This window comes from Poromitra crassiceps (assembly GCF_964638095.1).
Source record: "Poromitra crassiceps genome assembly, contig: HAP1_SCAFFOLD_1558, whole genome shotgun sequence".
Classification (NCBI taxonomy): Eukaryota; Metazoa; Chordata; class Actinopteri; order Beryciformes; family Melamphaidae; genus Poromitra; species Poromitra crassiceps.
In genome coordinates this window covers 6826-22069 of record NW_028150854.1, presented here as the reverse complement: position 1 = coordinate 22069, position 15244 = coordinate 6826, and the positions used below count along the sequence as shown (strand labels likewise).

Genomic DNA, 15244 nt, shown 5'->3' with positions numbered 1-15244 from the left:
TATTTAAAGATATTCCATATTCCAGACTGAAATGCTATAACAGAAGTATTGGCCAGAATGACATGAACATTTATTGGACACTTATTCAGCGGATATCTTGCATGTTGCGTTCAGGTGCACTGTAAAAAAAAATTAAAAAAATAAAAAATTGGTCAACATCTTATTGTGGCGGTCAAAATATTATTGTGGCGGCCCGCCACAAATTCCTTTATGTATGGGAAACACTGATTACTGTACTTGCTACGTGATCGGACCCCAGGAAGAATAGCCGTAGCATCCTGCTGCGACTAATGGGGATCCTAATAAACTAAACTAAACTGCCATTGTACGACGAAACAGGTCTGAAAATCACATTGCACATACATAATGCCATCAGGATGAGCCACAGCTTCTGTCTTTGAACTCAAAACTACCTGTGTTAAACTGAGATAACCCTGACCCCAGTGAAGAAACCCAATCATAACACTAACCCAGATGGCAGATACCAACCTTAACCCATTGGCACTGGCGGAGCTGGTCAGTGGAGCTCCAGACAGTTGACTACCAGAGGGCGGTGGAGGCCAGGGGCTGCCCCAGGACATTCCCCCGACAGAGAGGGGTCTCCTGGGGTAGGGCGAGTAGACGGAGGTGGGGTGAGCAACCGCGGCCCTCGCCGTCCCCTGCAGGCTGGGCCGGTTCAGGTGGCCTGATGAGAAGGAGTGCCGTGATCTGCTGGGCATGGGCCCCGTAGTGCTGTGGCTCAAACACTGCTGGCAGGAGCAGACTGAAGGGCCCGGGGGGATGGCCGAGGGGATGGCCGGCGGGCCCGAGGAGGATAGCGGGTAGGGGAGGTTGCACTGTCGTCGCACTTGCCGCCTGAAGCCTGAGGCTTTGTTGACTTGGGCCAGAGATGTGAGATCCACTATGTAATTATATCCGTGTGGGCTCAAGTCGGCCGTGCCCTGGCGAGCCTGGTAGCTGTGCTCCAGTAGGATGGAGGTTCGAGTCTCGTACGGCGTCCATCCTCCCTCGTCATTGACCCATTCCCAGTAGACGCCGCTGCCCAGGCCCGACGACTGGGCAAACAGGGACCGACGTACAGATCGTGTCTTTCCTGAAACAAAACAGAGGTTTTCACTGAATAAGCCAGACTGAAGTGGTATTTGGCAGATGTTTGTGTCAGAAAACGCAGGATTAATCTCAAAATGGTGCTGCGACTGTGAAGAATGCTCATGCGCCCAAATGGAATTCTGGTGTCAGGTATGGTCAGGGAGGGTCACCTCTCTGTGCTCCACACTGAAGACCAAAATACAAACTCCTAAACAGCAGCACTCTGTCCAGAGAAAGCTGGGCTCACTGTCAGATCTTTTTCCCATTTCGTCCCTTAGGTTTCCTTAAATTCCTTTGCTATAAAGTGATAACAGACTGTGCGCGGATTGGTAACCAGCGTGTGTTGAGCGTGTGTGTGTAGTTTACTGATGTCACTCATGCTACAAGATTTCTCTGTATTCAAAGTTAGCCCTTGCTGACGAGATGCCAATGTGCAAAGTTGCCTAGAGTTAGCCTGGTAAACCAGCCCGTCACGTGAACACATTTCATTTGGTTCTGCGTGACGGTCTGGCCCCAACTCTTCACCCAGTCCTTAGCAGGGGCGGGAGCATGGGCGGGCGTAGTTGCCTTGACAGACAACTCCTTCAGCCAATCAGCGTTGGATCCAGTCAAACCCAAATCCACTCGGGAGAATGGCAAAAACATGTTTTCCGCCAAGAAACTCCGCGGTTGTGGCGATACTCCTGTACTTGTTTAATTGTTATTGAGTCTATTTCTGCAATAACTGCACTTTATGGCTGTTTAAACTAGACAAACGCTGACATTACTCCTCCAGGTGGACAGGCAGGGAGGCGGCCATTATTGTTTTGTTAGTGCAGTGCTAGTGGCGTTCCTGATTGGCCAACTTGCACTGTCAATCACAGCGCAGTTGCTGATTGGCTCTTCCGCTTTGCAGCTTCTGCTTAACACCCTCCCAGGCCTTGGGGCCAGACAGTCTCACAGAAGCAAATGAAATGTGAGTTCACGTGACGGGCTGGTTTACCAGGCTAGCCTAGAGTGGCATTAAAACCCAACTCCAGTCAGTCTTTCCTACCTGTACAAGGTTGATGTTCTATGAAAACGTACATGTGTGTGTGTGTGCTGCATCAACGCACGTCATCATTTGCGCCAAATAACAAATTGATAAGAACCGAAGCGAATAGTTTGTTCTAGGGTTGGCACGATGGACGATGGCATCGACCATCGTGATGGGCCGACCCCCCATCGACCTCTGAGCCTTCTACATCGGATCATCGTAATTAATTATCTGTTCGAATTACATTTTTGCTGTTTTAATAATAAAAAATACCAAGTCCACTTACAGTGACGTGTGGGGGACGCGCCGGCGGCATTAAACGAGCGCACCCAGTTCAGACTCAGAGAAGCCTCCCCTCCCCCTCCTCCGCTCTAGTGCTTCTATGAACTGGGTGCGCTTGTTTAAAGTCGCCGGGGCGTCCCCCGCGCGTGAGAAGTCAGTTGTTTTGTTGTGAAAACTTTTAAGACAAAGAAGAAACTTCACATTCTTTCCTGTTTTCAACCCAAAGTGAGTACAAGTCTTCAACTGTTAATTTAACTCGCCTGTTTCCAAAGTGAAAGTTGAAGTCGCTCCATTACATACGATACAGCACTACCAGCAATATTGAACAGCGCAAAACAAATAACGTTAACGTTACAGATCTTGACCAACAACGTGTGTGTGTGTGTGTGTGTGTGTGTGTGTGTTGAATTTAACTAGCTGGCAGAAAACTGACAGAATTACTGGCGGATATAACGTTAGATTCGTGTGGGCTTTTGAACCTAATGAGAGAGAGTTGAGGAGACTGGAAAGAGTTGAGAGAGAAATACAGTAGCAGCAGCAGCAGCAGCTACTGCTAGCTGTTACAGCAGTAGCTGCCGCTGCTGCTACTGCTTGAGTCGCCTGGCTCTGTGCAGTAGTAGCCTGCCTGTCGGTCTCATGAAGAGCTCAGCTGTCCTGCTTTTAACGTGTATTGCAGCGGCGATACCATCGTCAATCACGATGTTTGACTGTGAAACAATCACGATGGGTATTTCGGGTATATCGCACAACCCTAGTTTGTTCCACCCATTCCACCCTATTCCACTGCAGCACAACAATGACTGCAGCACTGTTTTCTCTGTCTGTTCTCTCTTTGTTAAACTTTTTGTCTGCCCCCAGAGTGGAAATACTGTAAACAGTCACCGCCATGACAGTCTGCCTGCATCTCCATAAAAACCTTACTTTAGAAGCCACAATATTGTTAGAATATCAACAACTAGCCAACAGATATCAAAGGTGGTGGGCTTTATGGAAAGAGTGTGACTCAGCGGTGCCTCAGTAAGTCCCAGAAGTCTCCCTGTTGCCCTCAGGGAGAAGATACAGGGTCCCCAAAGCACGTACAAACCGTCTGCGGAATAGTTTCTTTCCGCAGGCCACGAGACTCCTCAATAAATCTCTCTCACACACTCACACACTCTCACACACACTCTCACACTCTCACACACATGAATGTATCATAATAAAATGTTTTATTAAATGCAAGTACATAAATAATTATTTTCTAGGGCTTTCTTACCATACACAATGCCAAACCTATGTTATTGTCATTTGCACACTTCCACTGACATGTGGACACTTTTGGACACTTTATTACTTCTACTTTATTACCTTTCTTATTTTACTGTTTGCCTTAACTGCCATTTACATACTGTTTACACTGTTCGCCCTATTCAACTGTTGCCTTATTGCCCTATTTGTTGTTTGCTGTGATTTTGTACCTACCAACCTTATTTAGCTACTGCACACTGTCTGTAACAGAGCCCACAGCATAAGAATTTCACACATGCGTACTTGTAGAACGGAGTGTAAATAAAAATCTTGACTCGAACTGGTTAACGGTTATATCAAACTGGTCATTCAGTTGCGTTTTGTTACCACATAACTAACATAGATAACAGCTAGCTAACGCCAGAGGGTAATGCCAGCTATTTACTGTAACTATAATATATTATCCGAATATCATACGTTAGTCGTTAGACAACCATACTGTGAGCCCAAAAGAAGGTTATTTGTCAAAACATAAACTGGTGAACACTGTGGCTAATCAGCAGACCAGGGCAAAACCCAGCAACACGTGAAATAGCTTAAAAATGACAAAATACACTGGAGGGGGGGCTTTAAATACACCAGTTTGTAAGCGAAAATAAAAAACAGATAAAGGGGTTGTGGGCAATTACAGTGTCATGGATGTGACCTTTTGTGGACAGGTGTTGAAAATTAAATCTGGTTGTTGTGCATACATGTATGTTACATCTCCAATGCTCTGTGATGTCCATATTAAATAAACTTAACTTTTGAATTCAAACTCTCAGTATGATTAGAACAAGTTAGAGGCATTTTGATACACTAGGCTCGATTTGGCCTCGCCCGCCCTGCAGCTCGCATACGCAGCTTGGCTGTTGCGCGGCCTCGCCTGCAGCTTGGCTGTTGCGTGGCCTCGCCTGCAGCTTGGCTGTTGCGTGGCCTCGCCTGCAGCTTGGCTGTTGCGTGGCCTCGCCTGCAGCTTAGCTGCTGCGTGGCCTTGCCTGCTCTATTGGCGCACGTGCCAAGAGTTCACAATAGAGCACACAAAATGTTATTGCCCTTAAGTTTACATCAGTGCCTATGACATTATCAGTGATGTCATAAGATGATATTGCTCTTATGACATCACTGGTGACATCATCAGTGATGTCACAATGCCTCCTATGACATCAGTGGGACAACAATTTAAACAAACAAACAGAGATTGCCCTAAACCCCTTTTATAGAGATAGATACAGTAGATAGATAAATTGCATTATATACTAGGTCAGTGGTTCTCAAATGGGGGTCTGTGGACCCCCAGGGGTCCGTGGCACTTTGCTTTGAAAAGTTTTCAGGTAAATATATATATATATATATATATATATATATATATATATATATATATATATATATATATATATATATTATTAAAAAATAAAATGCTACATGTTACTTATTCCTTCTCAAACTACTTCCTACATGGTGCTAGTCTATCAAAATTGGCTGTCATTGATTGTGTTGCATAGTGGTTTTCTGTACTGTTGACAAATTGTGATATTGTAAGTCGCTTTGGACAAAACAAAAGCGTCTGTTAAATGACGTAATGTAAATGTAATGTAATAAATAAATTAAAAAAAAAAAAAATTTGCAAAATCTTCATAGTTCAACGAAAATAGTTTATGCTTTAAATCTAAAATGGTTCATGGATTACATTCTAATAACAAACCTATCAAATTAAAAGTCAAGCACGTTACCGTGGAAACAATTAAGCTTAGCCCAAAATCACAAATCAGAATGAGGGGGTCCCGGGTATATTTTCTATCTTGTAAGGGGTCCTTGGCTGAAAAACATTTGAGAACCTCTGTACTAGGTGACAGGAGGGCAAAAAACAAACATCCACTTTACAAGTCACACTAACACTGCATACAACATTATATAATAAACAATCGCTATGGCTTCATTTTCTGTTTATTTACACTGCATGCCAGTGGAACTGCATGAAGATGAAAGGGAGTCGGGACAAATGTAGCCTCGGGTTGGGAAACCAGAGAAACTCTTGACAACCACAACAACTGCAATAAGCACCGGAGGGAAGAAAAATAGAGATGGTATGTTTACCCGTTAAATAAAATCAAAAAGAGTTAACTTTATTTAAGTTAAGTTATCCTTTATTTATCCCCATGGGGAAATCCATCCTCTGCATTTGTCCCATCGTCTACTAGGAACCTTCCTAGAACTAGGAGCAGTGGGCAGCCGCAGTGCAGCGCAAGGGGGGGCCAACTCCAGTTCTTTTGCCATTGCCTTGGTCAGGGGCACTGACGGGAGTATTAACCCTAACATACATGTCTTTGATGGTGGGAGGAAACCGGAGCAGCCGGAGAAAACGCACACAAACACGGGGAGAACATGCAAACTCCACACAGAAAGGACCTGGGACGGACCGGGGTCAAAAAGAGACAAGACGAAGAGTTTAGACCAATTGCAAATGGAAACACATTGGAGGCTGACATTTGAATACTCTGGCCAGCAAGCCTGGTCACACTGTGGAATGCGGGGGGAAACTGCTGTTTAAAAAGCTTGCATTAAACACAAGAGCAAGGCTGACACCCAAAATGTCAATAATATTGTCATAATACTTATGATTAAAAATGTCCATTCTAAAGGAAACAAATTCATTTATTTTCCCCTTCAAAATTCTAACGTTACACCTGTAAAATTAATCAGAAATGTGATCTTCTCTGGGCATCTCTAAAAAATAATTAGGAACAGCTTAAGTAGTTAAATTGCTAAGATTGCTGTTGTTGAACATATGATATTAGTAACTTATAGACTAGTCGTTGTCAGTCATGCACTACGGGGAAGGGGGGGGGGGGGGCAACCTCAACCTGTCTGGCACTGGTTCATCATTACTCATGACAGCCAATGTTAGTGGTTAAATGTAGTAAGTTAGTGTGAGCACAGAAAACACAATGTCTACTGTTATGCCAAACGAAATGTTGCGTTAAGCATTTTTAGCATGAACTTGGCCCAGTAGTGAAGAAAAGACTCTGGCTGCAGTGACATAATCATTTTGTACTTGCAGGGTAGGGAATTAACTTACTAGCCACGGGCTAGCGGATAAATAGGCTTACTGCATGATGTTGCTAGAATGAAAAATGTGAGATAAACTACAACAATGGGATTTGAACAAGTTGACCGTTAGCTACCTACTTCATGGGGCGTTCGTTAATGTTAGCTTCCAGCAATGTAATGTAAACACTCCGACCAAAACAACAACAGCGCCACAGTGAGCTAACGCTAAGCAGATGGCGTTAACACCAGGCACTGGCAGCTAGCTTGCGGAGGCAAGGGACATAATGGGACAATTGATGTAAAAGATAGGACATGTATTTTAAAAAAAACACATAATTTAACCAATGTGTAACGTTACCTGTATCCTGTCGAAACTGTTTCAAGCTTGGTATGTCTATGAGATAAGGCGACAGGCTGGGGTCTGATTGTCCGAGGCAGATGCTCGTTGAGCCGGGTCCTGCTCCTCTCTGGCCCCGCGGAGACAGACACCGCTCAATGTAGCCGCTCACTTGGCCGCTGTAAGGCCGCCAGTAGCCCAGGTCATCCTGCCATTCCCACACCACTATCATGGGCTGAGATTGTCCAACGGATCCAGGTGTAGCTGACACAGAGGGCCCATTTCTAGACCCGTTTACCCTGACACAAGAGCCAGAAACAATCGCCATATTCAGCCAGCTAACCTAACAACAACTCGCTCTGGTTAGCTAGCTCAGTCAAGTGATCGTGCCAACGACAAGGAGAGGTCGGCTAGCTTGGCTCGTTGAAACATTCCATTATATATTAGTTAATAAGCTTTTGGGGAAGTGGCAGAGTCCACGTGTAATGATAAACAGTCCAAATAAACATTTAACATGTTGACGAAGCTCAAAACTCTGACTGAGCTACTAGAGCAGGGTCCCTCTTCCTCCTCTGCTGGTGCCTTCCAGTGCTGTCGGAAATATCGGCATTACGTAAAATGTTTTGGTAGGATCATATTTAGGTGATCTTCAAAACTTTCATAGGATTCCTTAAGACGTTTTTTCTCACACAGAACATATTGAGGACACAAAATCCACTGTGTTTGGTTTTGTTGCAACTAGTGAGAGGTTGACAATTCTTTTTATTTTTTGTAAAATGCGTGGACTGGACTATAAACCCAAAGATCTATGAATCTTGAGTTGCCAAGAGATGTGATGTTTAGTTGTGCCGGCCCGACCGTATATAGAAAATTGTCATCAATTTAATTTGCGCCAAATTACTAATTTCGTGCAGGAAGTGAGTGAATTAAGGGATGGGGAGCTCTCGCTCCAGGCAAGATGGAGGGAAGTTAAACTTTGTTAATTTGCATATAGACCAGTAGCCAATTGATACCATAGACTGTAATCATACAAAGCTGTTGAAATTCGGCAGTCACCCAAAGTGCAGGTCAGGACAAGTCATATCCACGACTCCATATCACAAAAGTAGGAGCTTACAAGGAGTACTTGAAGACAGCGTCCTTCTTCTTCTTCTTCTTCTTCTTCTTCTTCTTCTTCTTCTTCTTCTTCTTCTTCTTCTTCTTCTTCTTCTTCTTCCTTCTCCTCCCCAGACAAGATTCCTCTCAGCAGTATTGCTGCCCTCAACTGGAAATTAATAGGTATAACGCGTCTGTTTTAAGTACTTATTCATCACAGTGGAGTAGAGCACAATAAATGAAAAATAACAGTCCACTTGAATCTAATCTTACCTTTCTAATACTGCAGATTGCTAAAATGCAACAATATACCCCATATTCATCTGTACAAACAAATCCACTGTTAAATTATGTCTAGGCAGGTAGTGGTAAATACACAGGTGGGTAAACTATCCAAGGTGAGTAGTTTACCCACCGTGTGTCCCTTCGTTGTTTTATATAGGTGATCTGAAAATAGGTGAGTAAACTATCTGCATCATTTCAAAGAGGTGGATAAACTGCGTTTAACCTCCACTACACCCCTGGGTCTAGGTAGGCATGCCCTCTGTAAAGTTGTTTGATACATGCTTGGTGATGAAGCAAATAAACTTGACTTGACATCTAAACTGTGTGACCTACATACATAGAGCTTGTACAGTATGATGTTACATGGGCAACTGCACAACACCACATGCTCAACAATAAAACATACAGCCCCATCTCCACAGTCTCCGGTATGCATGATTTATTGCGGATTATATAGAATATTAAAGACTATAATGAACTATTTAATCTTTTTATGCCATGGCCTGGGAGAATAGTTGATTCCATTTTGCTGGAGGGTGTTCATTAAAATCACATAATACACAGTAGAACCGGACAGCTCAGACACAAGTTTGATCATCATCCCAACCTAAATGAAAGCCAGAGCACGATTGGAACATCCTATTTAAAGCATGAAAAGGCATTTAATCAATAACTTGAATAAATGAGATCTCAAGTAGGCCTAGTCTAAAATAATAATAATAATAATAATAATAATAATAATAATAATAATAATAATAATAATAATAATAATAATAATAATAATAATAATACATCAGATTTATATAGCGCTTTTCCTAGTGCTCAAAGACGCTTTACACTACAAGGTAAAAACAACTTTAATAGAGAAAAACAAAGAAATAAAAAGGTGAGAGAGAAAATAACTTTTGAGGGCTTTTTTGAAGGAGGACAGAGTGTCTGCATGACAGATATGGCTGGGGAGGTCGTTCCAGAGGGTGCGGCGAAGGCCCTGTCGCCCCAGGTGGTTGGTGGCGTTTGATGGGTCCAGGGGCCGGACCTGGCCCCTGGACCATCTCAATCCGGCCCCCAAGGTCCTCAAAGAAAAACAAAACAACCCCCAAAAACTCAATAAAAGGCAGAATTATGTTAATAAATCTGATCTGCTACAGTCATTGGATTTGTATCACTATTATATCAGGAGATTAACAAGAAATTACCAATCACAACGGGAGAGAGGGTTCAAAATAGGGAGACTCCCGTGAAAATCAAGAGTGTTGGCAGGTATGATCTCCAATGTGTGGCCCTTCGCTTACTTGATGTAAGTCAGTATGGCCCTCTGGGAAAAAAATGTTGCCCACCCCTGGGTAGTGTCTCCGGACCTGTGGCGGTGGGTAGCCGTGTGGTGGTGAAGGAGGTCGGAGAGGTAGGGTGGGGCCAGGTTGTTGAGGGCTTTGAAGGTGATGAGTAATATTTTGAAGTGAATCCTGGATATGATGGGGAGGAGCCAGTGGAGATCGTGGAGGATGGGGGTGATGTGGTCATATTGATCATTTAGTTTCAGTTGTAGGCTACTTTTAGTATTTTTGGTTGGGCTGGTATGATGTTTTTAGGCTGCATTCCGCTTCATGTAATTCAAGCCTGCAATTTACTGTGAAGAGGGGCCCACTGAGGGGAGATACAGAGGCTGCATTCCGCTTCATGTAATTCAAGCCTGCAATTTACTGTGAAGAGGGGCCCACTGAGGGGAGATAGAGGCTGCATTCTGCTTCATGTAATTCAAGCCTGCAATTTAGTGTGAAGAGGGGCCCACTGAGGGGAGATAGAGGCTCCATTCCGCTTCATGTAATTCAAGCCTGCAATTTACTGTGAAGCGGGGCCCACTGAGGGGAGATAGAGGCTGCATTCCGCTTCATGTAATTCAAGCCTGCAATTTACTGTGAAGAGGGGCCCACTGAGGGGAGATAGAGGCTGCATTCCGCTTCATGTAATTCAAGCCTGCAATTTACTGTGAAGAGGGGCCCACTGAGGGGAGATAGAGGCTGCATTCTGCTTCATGTAATTCAAGCTTGCAATTTACTGTGAAGAGGGGCACACTGAGGGGAGATACAGAGGCAGCACTGCGCTTCATGTAATGCAAGCCTGCAATTTACTGTGAAGCGGGGCATTTTACCCCAGGCCCCAGGGCCGCACACACTGTGTTTTACACAGGGATGGTAGGGGCAGCCCACCCTACACTGCCTCTGCCATCATGCATTTTGGAAACTTGCCCCACGCCGCCCCCTTTTAGCCAATAATTTGCCATGAACACAAACACACACACAAACACACACACACACACACACACTTGACCTCCATGCCAAATTTCAGCCCTCTGCCCCTGCCATCCTGCATTTTGAAATTTACCCTGCGTCCCACCCCCTTTTAGCCAATTGGCATGAACACACACACACACACACACACACAACCTCCACGCCTTCTGCCTCCGCCATCCTGCATTTAGAAATCCCCTCCACTGGCCCCCCCTTTATGCCAATTGGTATGGACGGACGGACACACACACACACACACACACACACACACACACACACACACACACACACACACACACACACACACTTGACCTCCATGCCATATTTCACCCTCCTAGGATGAAAACTGTGTCCGCTAAACGGTGGTGAACTTTTTGTGGTGCAACAGACTGACAACACTCAAAGAAAAGCTTAAAGACAAAGCTTAAAGACTTCTTGTTAAAGAAGTCCACTGGGGAAAAGTAATTTAGTTAGTTCTGATGCTCTCCACATTGCATTCATTGGGCGTGCTGCCCAAAACAGTGCTGTGCCTCAGCCTTACACTAATGGTAGGTAAAACCCTCTATGCCATGGTTCCCCAAATAGCGGCCCAGGGGCCACATGCGGCCCATGAGAGCCAAATGTATGGCCCGTGTGTGTATTTTCGAAATGCAGGGCAACAGGGGGAAACTCATTACCTCCTACCACCCTGCATTTCGGAAATCTGCGGCCGTGAAATACAGCTGTAATATTTTTCAATAATCTTGATTACTGCTCAACACTAAGAATTTTGAAATAAAAAAGTATAATAGTGAAATTATTGTTTTAGACTTATATTATTTTGTTCAACAGTGCATAAACTTAGCCCCCCCGGGGGAACTATTTGGGGACCCCTGCTCTATGCTACTGTTATTACAGTCTTATCAGGAAGGTGCAGTGACTTTTTGTGAGTCCTCTTCAGACAAGCCTCACAAAAGACCGTACTAGTACTGCAATGCATTCCATCACCTATAATCAGCATATTCTAGGCAGACAACACATTGGGTAGTGATTGGTGCTGAACATTCAAACGACACCTTAAGGATGTCATCATTGATATGCAGTCAGACCATGAGTTACAGCTCAGTGCCACATCAGCAGGTTCAACTTGTTGAGGTGTAATAAGATATGAAAGGGTCCGAAGCCGCATGTCTGTCTTCAGCTGGGAAAGGCCTTGAATAAGATACCTCTCTGGTAGTGGTGAACTTTTTGACGGCCAACCGATGGACCAACTGACCGACCAACCAACCAACCAATGGACAGTGACTTATAGACTTGCTGGTCGCAGCTAAAAATAGGAAATTGTGAGGAAGAGCCAGAGGTAGGCCTCTGTTAAAAAAAACGAAAACAAAGAAGAACTTGAAACAGCTGGTGGATGAGTCACTTGAGCCATCGTTATCAAACATCTCAGTAGGACTGCTGATCTAGGCTCAGTTTATCCTTTAAGATCATACTGAGTATGACGTGGTCAGCGGTTTCAGATCAGTGCACAAACTGCACATACTTGAGACTTTATGATCTGATTCGATCAGGATACAATGTTGTTTTCTTTTAACTGGAAAATATGAATTTATCTGAGGTGATACTCTGCTTTCGGAAGTGAGAGGCTATCTCTCAAAAAGTTTTTTTTTAATATATTTCAGCCTGTTCTCACTCCAAACTCGTACCAGAGCCCCGCTTTGTCACATGCCTTGTGTGTTTGAGGTAACGCGCTCCGGAGCCTTGTGCATACTATGGAATATACAACGGGCGGACTGGCACCACTACCTGTGGGTTCAGGCAAAGATCAAGTATGCCATCGGGCTTGTTGTCCAGAACGAGTTGGGAAGACTCTCTCTCTCCTAGTTTTGAGTTACCGGGGTTGGGCTTGGGTAGGGTTGCCGGCGGGGGTGGGGGTGGGGGGGGGTGCGGTGTCGGTAGTGGACTTAAATATAACAATCACATAACTGCAATTGCTTCAGCTTCAACCATTTACACTTTATTATTATTAACAACACAAGCAAACACTTTTGCGCATAGCTTATTCCTAGATTATCATCCAAGAATTTTATTTGGGCATTGCAAAACAAGTGTCTCATTCTTAATAAAACAGCTGTATTGAAAAACAAACAGTAGGCTAGTGCAAACAGTATTTTGATATAGGTCTAAATAGCCTACTTCACATTTGCATGTAGGCCTACTTATTAAATTTTATTTTAACAGTACAAACAGCAACGTTATATAACCTATTCTTTTGAACAGAACACACCTGGTATGAAAGTTTAAATCATAAGTGCAAAAACATTTTAGATTTAAACTGAAATCATCTGAACACAACTAAAACAAATGGCATGCCACATTTGTATAGGTACAATGTAAATAGCCTACTCAATGTGCTGTCTTCAGAGTTTAGTTGAATCTAGCAACGCTGACAGCGCTTCATTGGTCGTGACTCACAAGAAACAGAATGAGAGAGGCGTAACCTAGGGTAGTTGAACGTAACATGACACCCCAGACAGGGTGGGGCAGAGCAGCAGCGGCTGCGGGGTTTACTCGCTCAATACAAATAGCCCTTCACTCTTTGCACTGCGTGTTTCTCCAATACGGGAAAAAGCACGTCCCGTATCAGTTCAATACGGAACACGTCTTTTTGTTTACAAATACAGGACGATTCCGTACTTTAAGGGGCGGTTGGCAACCCTAGGCTTGGGGCTCGAAGACCTCTGGGCCTAGGCCACCCACCATATCCAGACCCTAACCCTAAGACCACCTACCCAATTCCTAACCCTAACCTAAGACCACCTAAATGCCTAAACCCAACTTGTGGAGCTCCCACACCATTCACATCTTGATCTTGAATCTTGAACATACCGGTATGTCCGACGGCACAATGGTACTGGGGCGCGTGTTCCATAAAACGCACAAGGCTCCAGGGTGTGTTACCTCAAACGTACAAGGCGCATGACAAAGCAGGGCTCTGGTACAAGTTCGAAGTGAGAACGTGCTGCATATTTATAGTATTTACTGGACAACGATGGCCACCTTACAGTACAAGCGTTAATTGAATCCTGCATTCTTTGTCTGTGTAGTTCAGCCAAAAATGAAAATTCAGTCATTATCTACACACCCCAAACCAGCTGAAACTCTATAGTGATTTGTCCATGTAACACTCCTGGAGCTTCCCAGCATGACTCATGACTTTGTCAAGCTTCTTCAAAACAATTGAAGTCTTTGAGGACAGATCTTTCAAAACAAAAAAATAACCATAAAATTACTCCATACAGCATAGCCCAATGTTCTGATGCCATACGATTGCTCTGTGAGTGGAAAAAGACTAAATTTGACTTGTCTTTCTGAATTGTATTTAGGTTCCGAGTGGAGAATTTCAAATCTTTTGGTCCTCCATGCAGGCATGTACAAAATCCCCAGACTTTGTGTGGAAAAGCCTACATGTATATAGCACAGAGACAGCCTTCTAACAGTAAAGTACTCTGAGGACTTCTGTCAGTAGATGCTGGAGAGTGTCCAGTTCTAATCCTGTTAGACCTTACTGCAGCATTTGACACAGCATGGATCATACAATTTTAATTGACTCCCTTAAGCATTAGCTCAGATCCTGTCTTTCCAAAAGAACATTCTCGGTCATACCAGGCAACTCAAATTCTTCCTCAGATGAAATCACCTGTGGGGTTCATTTAAGTTCACAGGGCTCATTTCTATAACCCCAACCTGCTCTCTCTCTAACTCATCAACTTTTGCAGAGAATACCCAGACATACCTCCCATTAAACCCTAGTAACACATATCACTCCCTGGAATTGCCTCACAGACATCAAGTGCTGGATGTCTCAAAAGCTTTTATAATTCAAAGAAAGCAAATCTGAAATAGTCTGTTTTTTGCCTCAGGCCTTCCTAAATGCAGGAAATCAATTCTACACCTCGGTACTCCAACACAAAGCTAGTGGCAAGAAACTTAGGAGTGGTATTTGTCATTTGACTTTTGAAGAATAGATACAGTATATATCATCAGTGTTGTAGTCAAGTCGCTATATCTCGAGTCCAAGTCGAGTCTCGAGTCCCCAGTGTTCGAGTCCAAGTCCGAGTCACCAAAGAAGAGTCCAAGTCAGAGCCTGAGTCCAGAGTTACTGAACATGAGCGTGAATCCACACCACATGTAAGTGGAACATACATGCCTGTCCTTGCTTGAAATGTAGTAATCTCACTGTATTAATATAGCTATGAATATTGTATGCCAAATTATTATTATTATTATTACCTTAATTGTTTATTATTATTATTATTATTATTACCTTTATTATTATTATTATTATTATTATTATTATTATTATTATTATTATTATTATTATTAAGGCCTACTACCCCATTGGGGGGGAACACAGAAAAAACAGTCTTTATCAATTAACAAGTTCGAATCCTCATCTCCAAATTCTGAGTCCGAAATTCTCCGAATGCATGAATGCTCGAGTCCAAGTCTGAGTCATCAGTGCTCTCGAGTCACGAGTCGTGACTTGGCTACAAC

At 43.7% G+C, this 15244-nt stretch overlaps 1 protein-coding gene across 1 annotated transcript; it reads right to left on the bottom strand.

Annotated features, from left to right (window-relative positions):
• Window positions 1-489: 489 nt before the first annotated feature.
• On the bottom strand, window positions 490-7588 carry LOC310771948 (putative E3 ubiquitin-protein ligase DTX2; the record flags this gene model as incomplete). The annotated part of the gene is made up of 2 exons (XM_083664442.1): window positions 7062-7588; window positions 490-1093 (listed from the first exon to the last, which is right to left on the bottom strand). Coding segments are annotated over exons 1-2 (911 nt in total), but the record flags the coding sequence as incomplete, so codon positions are not given.
• Window positions 7589-15244: the final 7656 nt, after the last annotated feature.